At 41.5% G+C, this 23,162-nt stretch overlaps 1 protein-coding gene across 1 annotated transcript in view; it reads left to right on the top strand.

Annotated features, from left to right (window-relative positions):
* Positions 1–18,021, top strand: part of AGO2 (argonaute RISC catalytic component 2) — a 64,926-nt gene extending 46,905 nt beyond the window's left edge. Inside the window, 5 exon segments of the mRNA XM_037379047.1 lie at positions 355–549; positions 1,705–1,839; positions 3,234–3,335; positions 4,163–4,362; positions 4,701–18,021. Of these exon segments, the coding sequence (XP_037234944.1) occupies positions 355–549; positions 1,705–1,839; positions 3,234–3,335; positions 4,163–4,362; positions 4,701–4,809 (741 nt within the window). The 3' untranslated portion in view covers positions 4,810–18,021.
* The last annotated feature ends 5,141 nt before the right edge of the window (positions 18,022–23,162 follow it).

Raw genomic sequence — 23,162 nt, 5'->3', positions numbered from 1 at the left:
TCCCAGAAGGGGGACTCTGTCTTCAGGAGTTCAAATTGCTGCAGTCCAAACTAAATCGATGGTTTCACGTCCATGCTCTGGAAGCATATTTGGGGGTTTTTTAACTGTATGTAGGTTGCAAATAGGAAATTAGTCTTCTAGATTAAATAAGCTTCCCGTTTCAACAGGATATGTTACCACACGCAGACTAAACTGAAAGCTCTTTCTAAGCATATTATGATTTTGACTACATCTTTGCTAGGTCAACCGCTTAGTTTACAAGGTACTGTTAAAAAGGTAGTGCAGTTATCTTCATGAAATATCTTTAATAAAGTGTTTCTCAGTTTGGTTTGATACTGAGCATTTTTTCAACAGGTTGTAGGAAGCATGGATGCTCATCCTAATCGATACTGTGCCACTGTTCGGGTCCAGCAGCACCGCCAAGAAATCATCCAAGATTTGGCCGCCATGGTCAGGGAGTTGCTTATTCAGTTCTACAAATCAACTAGATTTAAACCAACTCGTATTATCTTCTACAGAGATGGTGTTTCTGAGGGGCAATTTCAACAGGTTAATTTTTCTTTTGTGAAATATTTTGATAAAGTGGTTTTCTGGTAGTAATGTAGTGTTATGTAGTTGGAGTTACAAAAAGAAGTACAGCCTTAATAAATTTGTTGGATTCTAACCAAGCAGAGCAGGGAAAGTGTTTCAGCTTTATTTTAATACTTTTCCACTTTAAATACTTCCCTTTGCAAATTATAAATGATAAAGTATAGGTTTAGCACTCGAGCTATGTTAAACATCTGTGACCTGTTAAAGGTGTATTAGTCAAACTGTAACCCCTAACTGTAAACTGAACTTGGACAGTAAAGAAAAACTAAGCGTAAGCTAATTTTTCTTACTTTTTAACCAGGATTAATAAATGCAGTATTTTCACGCTGTCACTTCTAATTCATTCCGATAAAATTCAGCAAATACTTTGTGTATTTATTTTGTTTACTTACAAGTATCATATTTCATGAAATAGTTTCCTATATATTTTAAAGATATTTACATATGCTTTCCTTTCCAGTATCTTATACGTAAATTAAAAGATAACAGAATTTAGTCAGCTTCTCAAAATCCAAGGGGCAGGGAATAATGTCACTTAGTAAACTTGAATTAATAATATTATCTTTGTACGAATTTCTTTTTTGCATTTATCACTGTTTTTCACTAAACTTTGAATTCATAATTAACCCAAATCCCAAATCCATTGCTTTTTGTTTTATTGCACTTCCCTTTCTCTTCTTTTTATGGATGCCTGTAGTCCTGCGTGAAACTTCACAGAGCTGGGAAGGAGCATGCAGTTGAGCAATTCTGGATTTTATCCCTTGTACTAGCCTGAAAAATAATTAGGCTGGTTTATATTCAACCTTATTAAATGTTCATTTGTATTTGGCAGTTAAAAAGATTTTGACATACAGCTTATTAGTCCAAGCCTCATGCTTGGAGCTGAACAAATATGGAACCAGCTCTCGCCTGGCTCAGAAAACTGGTGATCTAATTTGTTCTCATTAAGTGAAGAAATTAAGGTTTGATCCTGCATGCTTTGACATCTCATTACTCTGAGTGACAATGCAAGAAGTAACATGATAAATAAGAGTAATTCGTAGATAAATAAGAGTTATTAGTAAGATAGCTATCTTTCATATTTATCATGTATCTTTTATGTTTATGATTCAGGTTCTCCATCATGAATTGTTGGCTATCAGAGAAGCATGCATTAAACTAGAAAAGGATTACCAGCCTGGAATTACATTTATAGTTGTGCAGAAAAGGCATCACACCAGACTCTTCTGTACTGATAAAAATGAACGGGTATGTGACCGGCCAGTATCTAGCAGGCAGCCAGGTTACCTATTACTGCTTATTTAAGCAGCAAGAGACTTGTTTGTAGAACTACATAACATAGCGGGTGAGATCTTTCTACCTGGAAAGGTAAACCTTCATTTTCTGTCCCATATAATAAATGGGTAAGAAGCTTTTATGAAACATCGGCAGGATGTGCCGTTCAACAAGTGTGCCCATCCGTTTTTAAGTTCATCAATGCTTTCAGCTTTCTTTTCATTTTTTTTTCTTTACTGTCTCAAGATCCTCGAGGGTTGAGGCTCATCTGAGTAGTATAGGGCTTATAATGTCAGTGTCTGGAAGTTACCTCTGGCACTCTTTGTTGTAAATGGTGATCTGTTTAGCATTCCCAACACACTTTAAAGGCATGTTCCATCTGATTCTAGAACTAGTAAATTCACTGGTTCGGTTGCCATTGACTACAGAGTGACTCTTGGGTTACTAGCTGAGGTGTAGACACTGAAATTGTTGGGTAAGGTGAACCCTAAACTTTGAGAATACTTTCTTTTCCATTAATGCTACTTCTAAGGGATCTTGGGTGTCTAATGTCTTAGGCACGTGGAGTTCAGTTTGGGCATATCAAGTGTCACAACATTTGTAGCGTGTGTTTGTAGTACTGAACATCTCAGATTTTTAGAAGTGTTTCATAGTCACTATTGTATCTATGTGAAGTACATGTAGAAATACTTGATTCCACCTTTCTGCATGAGAGGAGACTCCCCAAGTCTGCTAGGATGGAGTCATTGCTGTAAATTAAGCGTTCACAATGGCAAACCTCTGCTCACAGATGGGGTTTCACGTTCTTTTTCCTTCTGTCAGGCTTCTCTGCATGAGCACTTGAAGCCCGCAAGGCTTCAGGACAGTAATTGATAACTTTTAATGCTGACACGCAGGTGGTTCTTTTATTGATGAGATGCTATGATTATAGCTGTCAAATTGTCTTAAAGAGTATTTTTAAGTTCTGCTTTGAGGGAAAGTGTTTTTGAGGGAAGAAGAGGCCTGTCTTACCTGAAAGAGGACAATCCATAGTTGTATAACCAAGAAGTGCAGAGGAATAACCTGTCCTGGAATGGGAAGATGAAAAGAATTTGACAAATTAGTTAAGAGGAAATTCTTTTATGTTAATTAGCAAGTCTTTGTAGGTAACTTCTAAGAAGATTTCGCAGCTCATCTTTTCTTTTTATTTCCCCCTTCTGTAGTAGAGACACTCCAGATTTTCAGTTGAACGAAAGTTCAGTTTTGCTCACTCTTTTTCGACTTTCTGCTTTTTACAGATTTTTTTCCCTTTTGTTTTTTCCTTACTATACAGCTGAGAAGAAAATACTTGGTGTGCCTTGCTATATTTGCATTTTCTTTTCACACAGGTTGGAAAAAGCGGAAACATTCCTGCTGGTACCACAGTGGACACAAAAATCACCCATCCATCAGAGTTTGACTTTTACCTCTGCAGTCACGCTGGTATTCAGGTACAGAATTTTGTGTGGGATGGTAACTCGCAAAGGTAACGCTGGCTGTTGATATTTCCTGTTGCGTTCTTTGCACAGGAGACAAATGGTACAACTTCCATCTCTGTATTTCAGCTTTTCATGCCATCGACAGTGCTCTTCTGTCATCGTTAAAATCTAAAAGAAATAATAAACAGTTAGGAAGCACACCCTGTGCATTTAATTTATTGTGCTTCCCTCCTGTCTGTGTACCACTTTGAATAGTAGCGAGGTGGTTGGACTATTTTATACAGCTGCCTCTTGCATCGAGTTCTCTAGAAATGTGCATCCAGTTCCTAGGAAGCAACGGATCACATTTAGATAGCCCCGTTGTGGTTTCGCAGTTCCTTTGATTTCTTCTTCCAAGTCAGGAATAGAAGCTATTAAACAACAGTACTGAAAGTCAAAATGTAATAGTCCTCGAAAAAAGCATACTCAACAGGGGCATGAGTTAGATTGCTGTTAGCTCTTAATGTTTTACCTAAAGTTACTTTATGTGATGGCTTTTTGTCAGATCTTAAGTTTCACAAGATGAAAGTGCATTTCAAGAAGATAATTTAATTTCAGTAACAGGGATGAAATTCTAGAAAATGTAAGCTAACCAAAAGTGAAAACAGATTACTTATATGGGGAGCGAGACAGGAGGGCGTTTGCCTTTTTTAAAGGAATAATTTGCTGAAGTATGTAGAATTGTTCACACGTGGGTTTTGAGGCAGTGGCTGGTTATACTGCAATTCATTTGCAGGGGGGGGTGGGAAATTTCAAGATGTATTTTTGAAATGCTGATGTCCTGTGTGATCTGCCTTCAGGGAACAAGCAGACCTTCTCATTACCATGTCCTCTGGGATGACAATCGTTTCTCTTCAGATGAACTGCAGATTCTTACCTATCAGCTGTGTCATACATACGTACGTTGTACTCGTTCTGTTTCCATCCCTGCACCAGCATATTACGCGCACCTGGTTGCCTTCAGAGCCAGGTATCATCTGGTGGATAAAGAGCACGATAGGTGAGTTGCATAGTTTTGAATTATTACAGAATTTGAAAGGAAGTGGGGGGTGTTAATTCTGGGGTCAGTGTTGTCTTCAGTTAGCAGTTTGAAGGTAAATTTGATCTTACCTCTGAATTATATTGTGGGAAAAAAGCAGAAGATGCTCCCATAAGCTTCTGCGCTATTTTTCTGTTTCAGAATTTCAGTGGTGTTTTAAGGGTAACAAACTTTTTGACTGTTCTGTTCAGAAGAAATGAATGATGTGAAAATGTGCGAGGAGAGGCAGATTTAAATAGGGTTTCTCTCCCCCCGACCCTCTTTTTTTGTTTTTGCCCCCCACCTCCCTTCTCTTTCAGTGCTGAAGGAAGCCACACTTCCGGTCAGAGTAATGGCAGAGATCATCAAGCACTTGCTAAAGCAGTTCAAGTTCATCAGGACACGTTGCGCACTATGTACTTTGCTTGACATGTTTTAATGTTTAGCAACTCAGTACAGTACAGAGTTGGATTCACGTGAGACCAGCTGCACTTAGACCAACAGTTGCCCAAGCTACAGTGACAGCCAGCAATGAGTGATGCATCTTAAATTTTTTTCTTTCCCATTTGCAAGAAAGCCTTCCGTCCAGAATTTCAGACTTGATTATGAACTACATTCTTGTACCAAACCCCACTATTGTTGGAAATGTGGTTTGCCAAAAACCTCTAAGCTGCTTGGTATAAAACAGACCCAGATTTTGTAATTAAGTCAAGAGCTGTGATCTCAGGGCTTATGGGGAAAAAAAACCCCAACAACCCAACCCACAAAACTCCTCATTCAGTTTGCTATTCATTGAAATGCTTTTAATAATTTGGAAAAGGTCTAATTCATACTGAGGTTTGATGGGCTAAAATGCTGTGAATTAGCTTTTACTACAAAGGAAAGCAAAGCATTTTTTGACTATTTATGAAGTCTTGATTATTCTAGATGCATTTACGAAATTTTATTTTCAAAAAAAGAGTAACAAAATTCTGGTTTTCAACTGTCTTATAAAGATTATTCTCTGTGTGTCTAAGGGCAAATGTATTTTCTGAAGCTTGTTCTTGAATGTTTTTTATTGTGCTGCATTTGAAAACGTTTTTCATAGACTAAAGAATTTTAAAAAAGAATCGACTTGTACCTAAGCTTTTAATAGGTCCAGTTAGATTGGCAAAGGAAGATGTGCCATTTAAAAAAAAAAAAACAAATTTGTAAAGAATTTTTTTTAAATCATACTGACAGCTAACTTTAGAATTTGTCATACAGGACTGTGACATTTACTTTCCAAAGTCTCTAAAGAATACGGGTCTGTGGTGATAAATACAGTACAATCCTTTTTCACTGTTTGAGTTAATGTAAATTTTATATATGTTTCACAGTATTAATGTGATAGACTAGATGCTATTATTTATTTTTATTTACTAAGGAGTGCTCGCTCATTATACGTCTGTTAACATATCAAAAATGCTTTGGGTTTAGAAATTAAAACCTTATCGTGGGGACATTACTACTCAAATGCAAAAATATGCAATTGACTTTGAGAGTTCAGAGATACATACAGTGTATATTGTGTAGCTTGTGATTTGTAGAAAGGCTTTTTAAGCATGCACGCAACATGGCAGGTTCTTCCTGTGCAGTTCACAGACGCACACAAGACCAACATTCTACATTCCTTCAAGCACAAAACAATTGTATTTTATTTATATGTTGAATATTGGTAAAGCGGGAGCTCTAATAGAGGAGAGTGGCTCACTGTTTGTAATTTAGACAAAAGTCAGAGAATCTATGCAGTAAAGATAAATCTTAGGAAACTGAAGTTTACTTATGAAGAGAGGTGAAACTTTCTTCATTATGCATAAGGTAAATAGTAAATGTGAGAGTTTTGCCGTTCTCTTAGGAGAAGCATTAATTAAAGCTGATAATTAATAGACAAACGCTTCTGTTAGTTTGCACACTGGATTCATAAAAAAACCCCATAATGCATATGTAAACCATTGCACTAATTATGATGCCACGAGCAGGTTTAGAAGAAAATGGGAAAAGCCCAGGAAACTGGTTTATGCTGGCTTGATGTTGTTTATTTTTTCATCAGATAACTGAAATAACATGCTAAGAGGCAGGTTTTAAAAATTTCGTTCTCTTCCACTGATTCATTTGGCTTTGTCCTTTCTCTTTTTCTCTTAGCAGATGCGCGGTCACTGTTCTGCATAATTTACCTCTAGCCACTGAGACGGGCAAGTAGCTTTAACCAATACGGAGGTCTGTGCCATATAGCAGATAGACTATAACTGGTTGCTGTGGAATAAGCTAGAAAACGCCCAACTTTTGCTGCAGAAAGAGTTTTAGGTACATAACTCTGTGCAAGTTCAGATCTTCACCTTGTAGCAGCATGTTGGTTGTCGGTGGTGTTTAGGCGAAGTAACAATGTAAAACCTATTAATAGATTAATTGTATTTGTATTATATTAATTTGGTGATGAGGCTGCTGGGTTAGATTTTATTCTTGATCACAGTTATGTAAATCCACTTTTTAAATTACGCTGGTATAACAGAAAGTAAATTCCAGGTCGCGTTGTCTGTCTTCCTGTGTTCCAGCCAGGTTGTGCATACCTCCCTTGCAGTACTGCTAAACTGCGAACCCTTTCCACAGTGGGTGTGTTGCACTTCTCAGTGCGTTTGCTTGAAAGGGTTCATATTGCAGTGAAAATTTTAATTTGGCAGAGTTTTATATAAGAATTATTTTTTTATATGAATTACTCTTAACAAATTCAAAGATCAACCATTTTAAGATGCCATTTTAGTTTATTTGCTGTTCGTTATGCAGAGACCTCTTGGATGTGAAATTCATCCTCCTCTTTCCTCTCTGTGCAGATCGGGAATAAATGACTTAGGTGGTCAGATGAGGCGAGGGGGGTAGAATCTGTCTTGACCTCAAATCTTATTTCAGAAGCAAACGGTGGGACTTTGCTGTGTCCTATTTAGGATGTATTTTGGGGGTTGGAGTAGTTGTTGCAGCTCCTTTTTGTGAGAAAAGGAGTATTAGGTGGACCCTTAACCTGAGAGTAGCTGTTGTTTGTGTATCCTCTTGGAATAAACAGAAATTTTGTGTAGCTTTCCTTCCCTGAGCATGAAGAACTTGGGATGGTTATATTCATTTCAGGCTAGGGACGTTTTTACCTTTTACAGATCTTTTTAAGCCTTCTAATACAGCTAATTCTTGATGGCTTGATTTCTCCTTCTGTTCCCATCCACTCCCACCCTCCCGTGAGTGGTGAATTGGTGAATAATTTGAAGTTTATTTCTAAAAAACCCTGTTGACCAATTATATACTTTGAAAAGTACAGTGTGCTGTAAGTCCAGCAGCTATCTTTCTGGGAATATTTTAATAAAAACTATTCAAAAATGTCTCCTGTCCAAAAAAAGCCACCACGAACGCCTAAACCTCTGCTTTTGGGTTTTTTCCTCCCTTACCTCCCACACGTCTGGTAAGAACAACATCTCAGGTAAACACAAAGCTCACGGTGACTGTATCTCGCACACATTCCTGCTGTTGAAGTCACAGTTGAGGCAGACAGTTATAACCACTAAGTCACTATGCAGCTCAGGTCAGCAGTAACCAAATGTCCATTACCCTCTGGCAGCTGGGGTTGGGTTTCTTTCCTTCTTCAGCCTGCGCAAAGGAGTTTCGTGACTCCCATTGTGAAAGAGTGCTGGGCTGGACCTCATCCCTTGCCTTCCTCTTCCTCTCCATTACGTTCCTGGCAATGACCTTTTGCTTGAATTCGGCCATCAGTGCAGGTGGTCCTGGTGCTCAGCAGTCTGAAAACTGAGTAACTGCACCCCAGTGACAAAAATCTCTCATTCCTGTTGCAGGCAGGAGCAGTGTGATGGACAGACTGACCGCTGCCAGTACTGCAGTATTTCTTTTGTTTTCAAGAAGTGTGCGTAAGACATGAACAGATATTAATGAATCGCTGGCTATAGATTAGTTTTTTCTGAGTTTTTTTTTTTAATGGAAATGGTAACACTGTTGAAACAAAAATACTCAAAGTTCAGGGAGGCTCAGACTTGGCTGGGCAGGTCCCCACGCAGTCTCGGCTTGCTGGACCTGCTTTGGGCAAGGGGCCGGACCAGAGATCTCCAGAGAGCTGTTCCAAAACATGATTCTGGGGCAACCCCCCGAAAACCAGCAGCAGCAGCACTAAGTGTGCAATGCTTCTATTGGGAAGTGGAAAATAGTATCAAGAAACATAAAATACTTGTTGTCTTTTCTTAAAATAATGCAATAATTAGGTTTGCTTGGTTTTGGAAATTTATGCTGAATAGAACAGTGTGTCTGCTCCACCTCTTCTAGCACCTAGGAAACAGCTGATCCTGTTAGGAGGATCATTAGGAGGAAATGTCCTGTTGTGAAATGTTGGATGTAGGTGGATTTGTTTCTGCCTTTATATGGGTTTGGCATTCAAGATAGCCCTATGCAATCTCAACACTTTAGTTTGTATATATGCACTGATGTATGGAGTGAGATGGCTTGTTTCTGTTGGAACTCCTCAGTTTGGCTTGGTTTGGTTTAGAATATATCGGCAACCGTATCGAGTTTGCTGAATTACAGTCAATGATCTTACATGTTACAGAAGCTTTGGCACATTCATTTCTTCGTTTCTAGATTTGTCAGGGTTTGGGTGAGTTTGTTGTTTACTGCGGTTGTTAGGGAAAAGTGTTGTGTCTTAATCTGCTGGAGCCAGTGTGGAAGATTTACAGTAAACTTATGTTTAAAACAAGAAATCCATAATAAATACTTTTGATCTTCATCCAGGCCCCCAGGCAATGTTCCCTCGTTGTGAAAGTTTAGTCTTAATTCTGTCTCCGACAGAGGCTTGCAGGAGTTACTGATGATTTTTAAGATGTCTTGTTTGCATGTTAGTGGATCATTTTTATAACTAAGATGAGATAATATTTCCACAAGGATTTTAAATTTAAACTGTTGAAGGGTAGGTGTGGGGGTTTAGGGGTTTGCGTGCTCGGGTTACTTTCTGGAAAGATTGACATTTCTAATAGAGTTGTTTCGGAAGCTTTTATCTGCAAGTCATATGTGTACATGCACCATCGATGAGATACAAGATTGTGATCCGGGGGGCTTTGCGCATTGCTGCCAATGCTGTTCGCTTTACTGCAGCGGCAGACTCCTCAAATACAGTGGTCACGTGCATCCTGCCTGGAGAAACTCCAGCCTTTCTCAAGCCAGTGAATCTCCAAAATACAGCTAACACCGCCCCAGCCAAATGTAGTGGGTCGTTATAGGGTTGTTTTAGTGTGCGTGCAAAATGTTTGGTTTTGAGGAAGAATATTCATTATCTGAAGTGCAAACAGGTTGGTTCTGCAGGTCATGTTTACTCAAGACAAGTACTAGAAATGTGGAGCTGAGACCCTGGGAGGTGTAGATGGACATACTTGCCTCTTGACGTAATCCAGTAAGCATCTCTGGTGGCATAACCAACCCATAAAGGACATTTTTTTTTTTTTTTTTTTTTTTTGAAGAAACCTTACACATGAAAGAAAAGAATGTAAAAAAGTTCTCAGTATTTTTCACACTCAATACCAGTGTAATAAAAACACTTTTTTTCCTTTTTTTTTAATACTGTTTTCCTCCAGTAGCATCTCTCCTTGTGTATTTGTCCTGGTGGTGTGGCTTTTTCAATTTCTAATGCAGGGAAGTACGTTTGTTGTTTTTTTTTACTTTTATATTACATTTGGTAGTATGATTCTTGATGCATACATGCAGTCTTTTCTAAGGAAAACTTCAAGTAGAAGGTAATTGCACTGATTATTTTTTTTTAACTCCCTTTTTACTGTAAGACTTCTTTTTTGCATCTGCTGTTGCTATTTGAGAATACTGTAAATAGTGCTGTGTATAGCAAATACTGAAATGCTGTGGACACCATTCCTTGTTGTTCTTATATTTTCTTTGGAAATCTGCCATATTTTACAGTATTGAGATAGGAGCTTTGGGTTTAAGTGTTATACTTTTCTGTTTGCGTTATGGTATGAATCCAAGGGCAGAGTTGCTTTATTACAGTAGAAATATTTAGGGTTTGTCTGAATTTAAAAAAATATTTCTTCCTTCTCTCCTCTATGCTCATTTTTCCCACACCATAAAGATACAAAGACAGTTTTTAAGCTGCCAATGTGCTTGTTGTCTGTGCAATGTTCAAATGCCAGTCTTTGATACCACTTTTAGACGGCTGATAGCATTAACGTAATATCCAGACTATCAACTCTAGCTGTCACGCATTTTCCTTGCTTCTTCCAGTATCTGATTCTTGTGTCATATATGAAGAAGAACTGGTCGGTGTGGCACAACTCGTGGAATAGTAGGGATTTGGGATCCAAGTTACAATGTCTTGCTCTCTGTCTCTCCATGGGTGTGGGACTCTCAAGTGCAGTAGATGTTTTAGTGCTCTGAACTAAGGAATAGTGTTGCCTCTCGGATTGCCCACATGAGGAAACCATCGATCTCCTCTCCATCAGTAATTGCCTTTTGCTTCTGTAACTCTTAGGGACAGGAGACCCCCAAACTCCAGCCCCATCTAGCATTAGGATGTGAAACAGCCACGTTTTGCCTCCTCTTTTCGAGGGTTGATGACTGGAAAGATGCATTCCTCTGAGATGGTCTTAATCTGAAGGCTACGAGGGTTGGTTTTCTGTGTGCTTGGTGTGGCGCGTAGTCCATTTTTTCTCTCATTTCATGTGTTTCACTTCCTTTTTCTGTGTTGTTTCTTTGCCTACAGTGTTAATATGAATGTAATGGCTTGGCCAAATCTCTACAAAATGTGGTTTTGTAATGCTTTTTAGTTAGCAAGCAGATGCAGTTAAAGGCTACCTCCTGTATCCTCTGCAGATGACTTTAATTTTTAAAGTGAACCTACTACTAAGCAGCCAAAATGCTCCCAAACAAACTGTATTTTTACTGTGGTGTTTTCTTGCTGGAGAACTAGCAGTGCCATACTGTGATCTTGGGTAGCTGCTTGTCGCTCCTTCTGTCTTCCCGAGGCGTAGCCGTGGCTTGTGTTGATGCATGGTATTAAGAAGGTATCGGAAGCGGCAAGGCAGGTCGCACAGCGGGCACGTTGGCTGTTGCGCAGGGTTGCTTGAGAGCAGTGACTCTCTCTACCTGTCCCTTCACTTGCTGAGTTTCTATACTGTTGTTTCCAAATGAAAAAGGTTTTCGTACTTTAGGCATTGGTCGAAAAAGGTCATGCTTTCACCGAAAATGACATGAAGGTGCTTGAAATGTATTTTGAATCCGAGGCAAAAATTGTGTATTTGAATATTTTTTTAACGTATTTTTTTAGAGAAGTTGACTTGAGACTAACAGTAAAAATACTATATTCCCTGCTCAGATCACGATAAACTTTTAAATGGGGGGGGGGGGGGAACCCAAAACAAAACACCAAAAACCAACCCCAAACTTGAGTATATTCATATTGTGAATATTTAGTGTCAGTTATGTGCAAAGCCTTGGCTGTAACTCAACCTTGAAATAAGCACACGGGGACTAAAGGTGCTTTAAATAACCTGAAGTGAAACTGTAGAAAACTGTGTTAACAGATCATACTTTGTTTACAATGAATCCAAACAAGCTTCCTCATTTTATAATTAACCACTCTGCTGACAGAAATACTACCCGTTTAAGCACAAGGCGCTGGTGTGCTTTCATAGCATTGTTATGGGGGGGGGGTATTGAAAAGTAACTGGGCTTTATGCTACAGATGTTGGCATCTCCAAAGCAGGTTTGCTGGGATGATACGCTCCCTGCAATTTCATCATCTTAATCTTGGAGTGTAGACACTAATGGAGCCTGTTGATGGCAGGGAGGATGGCTGAAGTTCTGACTTTCTGGAAACCAGTTCTTATGGAGCAATGGTGAGTGACTGAATAAATAAGCTCACTAATAAATGAATGGGGCAGAATCCTGAGAATTTTCTTCAGTTCTCAGTTATAATTTTAACAAAGCTCCCCACAGAAGTGTGAAGTACAGGGTTTTGCTCTTGGGGAAACGGCTGCTTTTCAGGAAATATTTCACTACATCTTACTACAGCTCCGTAGACACTATTGATGTTGCGGCCTGGAAGGGGTCTCACTGCGCAGGTGTGCTGAACGCACTTTTCCATGAGCGTATCCTTGTGAGGCGCCAAGAGGAATGTCGTGTGCTTTCTAGACTAAGTCTGCAAACCCAAATGAGCGTTGGGAGGGAGCAAGGAGAGAGCCCTGTGCCAGATGCTTGTCATGCCTACCTAGAAGAGAAGTGCCATCTGTGCTACGCCAGCTACCCCGTCCCTTGTGGAGATAAGGGTGTGAGGGGAGATGTTTCCTTGCAAAACTACTAATTAAGCACGTGTTAAGGTGACAGTTAAATACCACTTTCTTGGGTTTTCTTCTGGCTTCCCTTTGACGGGCCCCGAGTGCAGAACCCCAGCCCACACATGTCCACTGGCCCCTTCCCCAGGAGGGGAGTATTGGTAGGCAGTTCCCTCAAGAGTTCTGCTTTCAGCCCTCCGCGTCAGAGGGGTTTGGACTTGGTTGGAGCAAGGACAGGGGTGTTCGCTGAATTTGGAGGTGCGAGAGGTTGGCGAGAGCTGGTCAAGGGAGTTCTGCAGGTGGCAGCGGTAAGGGAGTGGACCCACAGCACAAGATGAAGGCTGGCTCCTGCCATCTAAATATCCTCAAAAGAGTAACTGCTTTGAATTGGTCCATGCGTGGCCCCAACAGATGAATCTTAAAACTCCCTGTGGCTACTCTTCAACCAGCCAGCCAGCCTACCTGTGTTGATTTAAGGAGCCTAGTATTTGCATTACAAATCCATATTAAAGGGCCTATTAATTTCGACGTGGTTTTGACGAGTGCACAGATTTTAGGTTCACCACCCCCGCCTTTTGGACGTGCTGTTGTATCAGACTGCTTTAGTTTTGTTACTCCCCCACCCTTCCACCTTTAAGCACAACTGAAATACCTGCTGGAATAACTACTATGTAATCATCAGCAGGGGTTAAAGATATAAACTAACCTGGGAGCAACCCTAGGAATTCTCCCTGAAATAAAATTTTATGACTTTACCGGCCTTTTATAGTTTTTTCAGTGTGCTTGGCAAGTGTGAATTGTAAAAAGGTCAGCAAGCAAGCTTGGAAGTTGCTAATCCCTTGGCTGGTGCTCTCTGTATTTGCTTTGTTAGGTTAGATTTCCTGTGAAGGAAAAAAATAATATATTTAATGTGGATTCTATTCTGTGTTTTAACAGCTTTTCCTGTTTTTAAATCCACGAATAGAAGAAACTTCACTCGTGCCAGTATATGTAAGACTGTACGCTTTTGCCTGCCGTGTACTTAACTCAAAGCAGATCTGGTCTGTGCTGTACGGCACTCCAAAATCTCAGTTACTTGATCTTGTGCTGTGGGTAGGATCAAACCTATCATGTATCAACAGAACGTACAAACAGGTTTGTTTCTAGATTTCACCAAAGTTAATTCTGCATCAGCTGTGACAAGCTCAGATCCTATTGTTTCTGTGCTGTAGAAGAATAAGGTAGATTGACCCTAATTTTGTTGTTCCTGGTGTGTTTTCTCATGGAGCTTAGCAAGACTGAGCCCTTAAGTTGCTCATTGCTCATCTCATTTACAAGTGACAACTTTGTAATTTTATTTTGAAGTAAATAACATGTCTCTTAATTGCCTGACCGACTTGAATCTTTAACTGATCTTCATTTGTCTGTCAAAGTTGAACCCCCAGAATGTTTCCCACCAAGAGATTGTTGTGTTTTTCCAATTCTTTATTACCTGGGCTATGGGCAGTAGAAATAATTTGAGTACATGGGCAGGGAAGTGTTAGATGTGATATACTTTTCTTTAACTAAGTTTACTTAAGGACTAACCAGTCGACCAAAAGCAAGGCATTTTTTCGGGGGGGGGGGGGGGGGGGGAGAAAGAAAAGGAGAAAAAACCCAACAAAACCAGAAATGAACAAACCTAAACCAAGCAAACAAAAGGAATAAGTTTCAGAATTATATATCTTGGAAAATCAAATTAGGTGCAATGAGGACATATATCTGGCAAGTTATGTGCTATCCTGGAGAGTGTAACCACTTGTTTTCTATAATTTGATAAAATTTAGTAGAGATTTTTTTATACATATATATATGTGTGTGTGTGTATATCCATATGTGCCTATGTGTATACGCACACATACATTAGTGAAAGGAAAGCGGGACTGTTTATAAAAGATACAAAGACGGTATTTTGCTGGAAAGAATAAGCACAATTTCACTGGCTTCCACAGTACTTCATTAGTTTGTACAATCACAGAAACCGCAACGTTTAGGGCAGTTTGTAAGTAAAGATCCAGTCCCGGATTTCTGTGCAGCAAAGTGGTTAACTTGATCTCGGGAGGGTGAGATGGAAAACAGAATGTATTGATTAAATCCATATTGTTTTTCCTTTAATTTTGGTACACTGCAGATTTAACTGACAGCTGTTAAGATTTTAATCTTTTGTGTAATAGTTTTCCATTTTTTCTTATTTTTTATAAAATAACTGAAAAAGAGCCAAAAATTAGAAATTTGATATTGTAAACGTTCCCTTGAATCAAAAAGTTTTTATGACCATTTAAAGTTTGCTATTTTTTTTGAAAGAAAAACAAAAAGATGACGTTAAGGGCCTCATTTCAAGTGGTACTAAAAGTATGTTGAGTAGTTTGTATGTGTGTTGCATCTGTATTAAAATGTCTTGTGCTTGCAGTATATAAATGATGTAGTGCTGTTTGGGTAAGAGTAGCACTTGTAACGCAAAAAGCAGACGCAGAAATACCCGTGACTGACATTTAAATGCATCAGCGGCATTGTAGAATTTACCACATAGATTGTAAGCGTTGCTTCATGTTACTCGAACCATGAGGTTTCACGTAGCTGTGTGTATTTAAATACATTGTATGTATCTTGCTAAAGTAGTTTTAACACTTGCATGATGCTGTGTGGCAATGCCACTTTAAATTAAGCCTTAACAAACTGACCAATTTGTCTGATTTTTCTCAGAGTATGCAAAAATACTGTTTAATGAGAGTAGGATGTTCCTATAAAGCTAAACCAGTAGGAAAGACAGTCTTCTCACCTGAGAAATAAAGGGAAAGCTGGTCGATCTGTATATACTGTGACTGACCTCTTTAGGCACTGGCTGTCACCGTTGCTCTGCAGAAACTGGGCTCTCGGGCATTCCTCTGGCAGCTTACCGAAAACAGGCTTTCTCAAATCTCAGCTTATTTTGTTGTTGATGTTGTTGAACATGTTCTCCTCCCTCCCCCTGCTAGGAAATCTCTGCCTGAAGGAGGATTGTGATTAACACTTAAATTTACATCCAAAAAAGCGTTCTTGAGTTCTCTGCTTGCTTCAGATAGTGCCATCGTTTCCACTCTTATGACTGAATATAATCCTTAAAACATTTTAAATAGAGGCAAATAAAATGTTGGGGACCCAGCTTTCTTTTTTTTTTTTTTTTTTTTTCCCGATTTGGATCTACCTCATTTAAACAGTTGGGTGCTATTTATTCAAATTGTCGATGATATTGGCAGAAGCGACCAAACTGCGTGTGATGACTGACCTCTTCAGAGGCAGCATTCTGCAAACCAAAACCTCGGGGTTTATTGTTCAGAGACGACAATATTGTATTTGAGTTTTAGTCTTTGTGCCTTTGTGTTTTTTCCCAGTGCATCACAATCAAAAGTCGTATTCTTAATTAAAAACAGCAAATGAATTTTAACCACAAAGTAGGAAAAAAAAAAGGCCATAAAACATAGTTTTAGAAAATTTTAAAATGTTTCTCAGTGTATCAAGTCATAAAATGTACAGTATCATAGCAGACCTAGGCAAAGATAAATACCCAGTAAAGAATTATTTGAAATGCAAAATCCCAACCCTAGATACATACATCTCGGTGTGTATCTATATATGCATATAATACACGCATACAGTACACAATTGTGTGTGTGTGTGTGCATGTATATATATAAAATGAAGGGATACACATGTAAGGGTAAGGGAATAAACTGTCATTGACTTTTCCACAATTTTGTATGTAACAGTTTACAACTATGTGTAAGTTTTTCTACTATGTGAACCTTTTTTACTTAAAAATAATTCCTTTTTTGGAAGATTTTAAGTTGTGATATGCTATCATTTTTTGAAGTTTAAAAAAAATAATGACTTTTTACCAGTACCTAATACAAAGGGGGAGTCTTTTTTCTGTAAAATTATATTTAGTGTAAAGAAAAAAAAAATCTATAAATGGAATTTTAAAAGTGCTGACATTCCATCGTGACAGGACTTCAAGATGTTTCCTAAGGCTTTCTGCTGCAGAGAGACCCCGAACAAAAGGAAATGCCTCTGTTAAATGTTTTATAAAACTGCTCCATCAGGTCTATACTTAAGCTATATTTTCTAAAGCCTAATCATCCTTTAATATGCTGCATATAAATTATCAGCATGGTTGCACTTTCTCAATAATAATGTATGCCCTGCAATTGGCTCATGATAAGGACTTTAGTTTTTTAACAAAATGAATAGTACTTTGGGCAGAAGGTAATATTTATACAGGTACCTCAAGAAAAAAAAAAAAGCCTGAATATGCTGCATTTTGTTCCTTTAACATTTTTCATGTAGCATTTGTTTGCTTTTATTTTTTTTTTTATTAGATTACTAGCTACCTGTTTTGCTTTGGGGGGACCCTGTAGCATTTTAGACCATTGTTTCTGTTGATCTCGTAGAATGTAGTATCCTCCCTTGGTTTCATGCAGTAGTTCAGGATGGGATTTGCCCTGCATTGTGTACGTGAGGGGGAGGGGACCGTGAGGAAATACGCTTTATGTAGACGTCAGGAAAGGATACTATATTCTAAAACAGACAATACATGTTCCTAATTAAGTTTTGGTTTGGTGGGTTTTTTGGCTTGTACCGCTTTCTTGACTTTTTTTCTCAAATATGAGTGTGGAGAGGGGGAGCTTATTAACGGAGGAAAACCAAACTGACCAAATTTGCCCTGTCGGTCGATGTTTTGGGGGTGATGGAGAAGCGGTGGGACATGGGCTCGGCCACGCTGTGTGCCAAATTGCCCAAATGCTGGCTTTGGTAAGAGTTGTGTCCCATGTCGGAGCAGGATCCATCCTGCTCTGGCCGCTTGCTAGTGTGGGTGCGTTGTCTACTTCTTCATTTCCGAGTCAGTAAAATCTAAAAATGTGCGAGATGGGGAGTTCTTGTTGAGAACCGTTGAAGGAAGCTTCAAAGGCTGTGAAATTGAGCATTTATTGTCATGTTTTTAAGCTTAGGTGGGTCCTTTCCAAGTTTGTTTTACAGCTTGCAAGGTAAAATAGTTTGCACTACTTTTGCAATAAACTCATGAAAAACCTAACAGTTTCTGTTTTGGTTTCTTACTGTATATATACAACTAATACTAAAGATTTAGCATAGTGTTTTTCACCTCAAAACATAAGTCTTCTAACAAGCTCAGAATGCTGTAATTCCTGACAAAATAATGATGTGAATGATATTTTATAAAGTTATTTTGTATGGTGTCAATTTTGTTTTGCCTCATAGTATGTCAAGAAAATAAAATTCCTCATCTTTACAAGCTTTTGTTTGATGTCTTTTTATTGAATTTGGCCATTTTCTGCAGTTACTTGTGCACTGTGAGACTGGTTGGGTTTTTTCCCTGTGAGCACACAAGGGGATGTATTTATAGCCTTAACATTTTTCCATAGTGAGTATAGAGAATCATAGATGCATAGAATTATTTAGGTTGGAAAAGGCCTTTGAGATCAAGTCCAACTGTTAAGCCAGCACTGCCAAGTCCACCACTGAACCATGTCCCTAAGCCACCACATCTACACATCTTTCAGTACCTCCAGGGACGGTGACTCAACCACTTCCCTGGGCAGCCTGTTCCAGCGCTTGACAACCCTTTCAGGGAAGACATTTTTCCTAATATCCAATCTGACCTCCCCTGAGGCAGCTGAGGCTGTTTCATCTGTTCCGTTGCTCATTAATTGGGAGAAGAGACTGACCCCAACCCGCCTACAACCTCCTTTCAGGCAGCTGTGGAGAGTGATAAGGTCTCTCTCCCCTGAGCCTCCTCTTCTCCAGGCTGAAGAACCCCATTTCCCTCAGCCACTTCTCGTAAGAATCATGCTCTGGGCTTCTCACCAGCTTCATTGCCCTGTTCTGGACATGCTCTAGCACCTCCAAGTCTGTCTTCTAGAGCAGAAGAGCGATGAGATGACATCTCGTGAGCGAGGAGCTGTGGAATGCCGCTAAACAGAGCAATCCCAGGACACAGGTAGGAAGTCCCTGTGTACCATGCAAATAGCAGTTACACTGCTGCGTTGGTGCTGTGTTTTTCTCACTGCTGGAGCTCAGAATCAAATCTAAAATGATTGATCACTTGGTCTGTAGGTCAGGAATAGTTATTAAAGGTCCTGGTGACAGATTAGAGACGGTACTTTAGCTATATATTCTATACCAAATTCTGCTCTGTCAAACTGTAATCCAATTTTAAATGTGCTGGTCTGGCGGGGTTATTTGTGACAGAAAAGATCTCTCTTGCCTGAAAGCCAAAAAGTTCTAGTCTTTGGCAAAAGACTAGAACTTTAGGTGCATTTCAGGTGTTTTGGTGGGCACTCACCTGCTCTGTGCCCAGATTTCCAGAGGCTGTATGTGCCGCTGCAAGTTATAATCCTGAAATTATTTATGGAAGGGTCAGCATTTTGGAAATCACTTGCCTGAAGTCCCACATTTTGTTGCTTTCTGAGTGAATACCTGCAGGGCTCAATTTTTAGGTGGTAAACGCCAAGCGCTTACTTCTCTATAAAGCGTCGGGTACAAGGGGGCGGTATCAAAAAACACTGCAAGCATGTGGAGGAGCTGATGTTGAGAGCCCAACCCTGCAAATGCAGATTAGCTTTACTCAGTAATATGAAATAACATCTCAGCCATCTCTTCCATTTCAGGCAGAACTTTTTTTTTTTTTTTTTCCCCTTGGTTTTGAAGTATATTTTGAATTGGATGTGGTTTTGCTCTGTGTCAAGCTCTCGGGGAAAACAAATGCCACTTACTCATTTTGATGGCAACAAGCTTTGGCAGATGCAAGGCCTTGGAGATGGCTGTGGCAAATTGTGGCAGCTCTGAAGTCCTCACAGAGGATTCTGGCTGAATGAATCCAGAAGGGTGTTCAAGTCCTCGTGGCCTCACTAATTGACAGAATATGTTCATCATCCCACAGGAACTTCTAAGAAGGATGAAATGTGGTAATTTATACTTAGTAACCACAGTTCCTTTGCCATTTTTGCAGGCTTAGGAAGCTTCATCTCCTTTGAGAAGCCTTGACTGGGGGAGAAGGATCTCACAAGCTAGTATTTTTTTGGGGGAAAAAAAAAAGAAATATGTATATGATAATAGATTAATGCTGGAAAGTGTCCCCGGCCTGTGTTCCACAGTCTAAAATCCCTGAACACCTTAAACAGGCTATGATACCCCTAGTAGTACCACCAGCGTCTTGCCTGGCATCTGGCTTCTCTGCAGCTCAGGAACATGCAGCAAATGCAAACTTTGTTTTTTCTTTTTTTAGTTTTCAATGTGTCCCATAAGCAAAGCTGGCTGCTTTCCACTACAGCCCCGGGTTTAGGATGCCTGTAATTCTGTCAAGATTTAGCTGTTTGTAGTGAAGTTTCCTATATAGCTATGGATAGACAGGGACTTGATCGCAGCTTTCCAGTTTCCAGCTTCCTGAAGGAAGGTTGTCTTGGGCCTCGTGGGCTTTCCTTTTCCTCCTTTGGGTGTAGAAAGAGGCTGTGTCAGCCCAGGCCTTGTTGGTCGAAGTACTCATAGTTCTGATGCATGGTCCGTAAGCAGCATGCTCCTCACCCCAAAGGTTGGGAGGAGGAAAAAGAAGTCCTTCAAAGTCAGTGGGGGCAGCTGTGGCAAAACAGAGGGATCACAGAGACTCAAGCTATGCATCATCTGCTTGAGACCTTCAACAGCAATGGAGAGCTTGGTGCTGGTGGGCAAGAAAACCTTGAGCTGTGAAGGGAGAAGTCTGAGACAATCACTCCTTTTTACTTTCTCAGTCTTTTCAGCGGTACTTCAGTGGAGGCTAGGCTATTTGGTTGCAGAGTAAGTCACAGGCTCTGTGCCTTGTTTTGTTGGAGTGCTTCTCCATGATTTTTGGACCAGCCCGCAGAAGTTCATGTTAAGTGATGCAGTTCATAGCTGCAGCTTTTAATAGCTTGTGAATGTGGCTTTTGATTTACTGCGAGAAATAAAGGTGTGCTGCAAGTGGACTGGGCTGTGTTACTTGAAGTCTTGTCCTAGAGTCCCACTGTATTGGTTAGTCTGTCTGCACATCTGTTCTCACTTGAAATGCGTTTCCACTGGTGTGTAGCCCAGTGTTCATGTGCTGGTTTAGCACTTCTGGTTGTGGAGGTTTGACCTTGGCCAGAAGTGCCCCCAGCTGCTCGCTCCCCTCCTCAGCAGGCCAGGGGAAGAAATCGGGGGAGAAAGCTCATGGGCTGAGGTGAAGACAGGGAGGTCACTTACCAGTTACTGTCGTGGGAAAAAACAGGCCTGACTTGGGGAAAGTCAATGTAGTTTACTGCCAAATAAATTAGAATTAGATGGTGAGAAACTAAGTAAGACATTAAAACACCTGCCCACCCCTTCCCCGCTCCCCAGCTGCCCCCCGGCTCCCGTCCCCTGTCCCCCGGGCCGGGGCTGGGGCGGGTCTGGGCCGTGTGCCGGCCCGTGTGAGCCCCTCAGCCCCGCTCCTGCCTCCTGCCCCGTCTCCCTGCTCCAGCGCGGGCCCTGCCCCGGGCTGCAGCCCTTCAGGGACCCCCTGCTCCCGCCGGGGCTCTCCAGGGCCGCAGCTCCTGCAGGAAAGAGCCCCCAGCTGCGGCCTGGGGCCCTCCCCGGGCTGCAGGCTGGGGCTCTGCCCCGGCGGGGGCTCGCCAGGGCTGCAGGGGAGCCCTGCTCCGGGCCTGCGGCACCTCCTGCCCTCCTCCTGCTGCGGCCTGGGGCTGCCTCTGCTGCTGCTCCCCCCTCGGCTGCCTCCTCCTCTGCCTGGGCCGCCTGTGGCCCTTGCGGAAACAGGTTGCCCCCCTCCCCGGCGCCCCCGGCTTGGCTGAGGGGCTCAGCTGTGCCCTGCGGGGGGCGCTGGGGCCGGCTGGGACCGGCTGGGGCCGGACCGGGGCAGCCCCGGCCTCGCCTCACACAGGCCCCCAGCCCCGCTGCCAGCGCCTGGGCGCGGGGCACTCCCGTACACTAGGTTTCTTGGCACCTGTGTCAGTGTTGCTGTGGACAGGCTCTTAAGTGTGACAGGAGAGGGAAGCTGAGAGGGAACAACGCACCATCAGGGGTGTTTAGAGGGAGACCAGGACAGGTGCTGCAACAACAGGAGTAATCAGGGTGTAACAAGTAGAAACACGGGAGTGATTCATCCTTCTGGTTTTCCTTGTGGGTGTCCTTCCTTACAGAGCAGGGCTTCTCCACCCAGCCACCTCCAGCTGGATTTTTCTTTCTCTTGCTCTCCCCCCCAAGCATGTCTTTCGCCGGCCATTCAGAAACCGCTTGTGTAAAGCAAGAACCCTACAACTCATCGGCTGCGCGTGCTCCCTCTCCCCAGGTGCACACACAACACGGCAATTTGCAGCCTGGCTACAGGGAGAAAGCTCCTGCCAGGGCCAGTGTGAGGACGTGGCTCATACCAGTTCTCTTCCCACGTAGGCTGAATCAGCTGCGCAGCCACTGCTGGGGCTACAGGTCCAAGAGAGAAAGGAGGCATTCCCCTCTGCTGTGACACTGGCTGCAGGACAAAGGAAGCCACTTGTGACCAGGGACAGCTCTGCCAGTTGTGAACACAGCCCAGGTACATGGATAATAGGGTCGGGCACTGCACTGGCCTTTGACCAGAGCAGCAGAATTTCCCCGTTCAGTTGATTCTCATAGGACTGGCTATGATCTATCATGTCCCAGTAAAATCGTTCTGTCTTCAGTCCCAGGATACCAATACTCCCAGATGTGCCAGCACAGGCACACGTGTACTGGATCATGGTGTTAGTTTTTGTCCTGAACACGTTGGCTGATCACGCGGAGAGACTCCCCTCCCCAGGCTCACAAGGGGGCCATAGACCAGTGGCTGAAAGCGTGCTGTGGATTATTTTTTTCTTCCTTTTTTTGGGTTATCTAAAAGCAGAGTTTCTGTGTTACCTACCAAACGTCAGTGGTAACCGTCTCTTGACAAGCTGAGAGGCTGTTGAACCAAAGTGCCAAAACTCCAGGAATGACCAGCCCCTGCCGATTATTCTTTTTTGTGGGAGATACTTGGGGCTGGTGGCTGTTTTGGCACCTTTCACCAAGTCACCATTACTGTCCCTCAAAATCTATACATAGCACCAGGACTGGCTTTGGAAAAACCCCACTTTTTCAGAGGGTTCTGCATAAAAGACAATTGGATTGGCTGCAAAGACAGAATTAGTGGTGGAAAATGCCAGGTCTAAACCTAAGCAGAACTGTAATTTCTATAAATGTGTGGACCCTAAAACTTACCAGCCCTGCCATCTACCTCAAAATACATGCACCCAGCATAACAACCTCTTCTTTGTCATGCTCATTGCATTCTTTGGTTGTGCCCTACCTGATGTAACTGCAGACTAGACATTGTTCAGCCTTAGCCATGGTACCATTGAATTAAACAACAGAGATGCCAGCTCTGGGATCAGGCTG

This window comes from Falco rusticolus, chromosome 3 (assembly GCF_015220075.1).
Source record: "Falco rusticolus isolate bFalRus1 chromosome 3, bFalRus1.pri, whole genome shotgun sequence".
In the NCBI taxonomy this organism is placed as follows: Eukaryota; Metazoa; Chordata; class Aves; order Falconiformes; family Falconidae; genus Falco; species Falco rusticolus.
The sequence above is the reverse complement of the archived record's forward strand: the minus strand, read 5'-3'. Positions and strand labels throughout refer to the sequence as shown.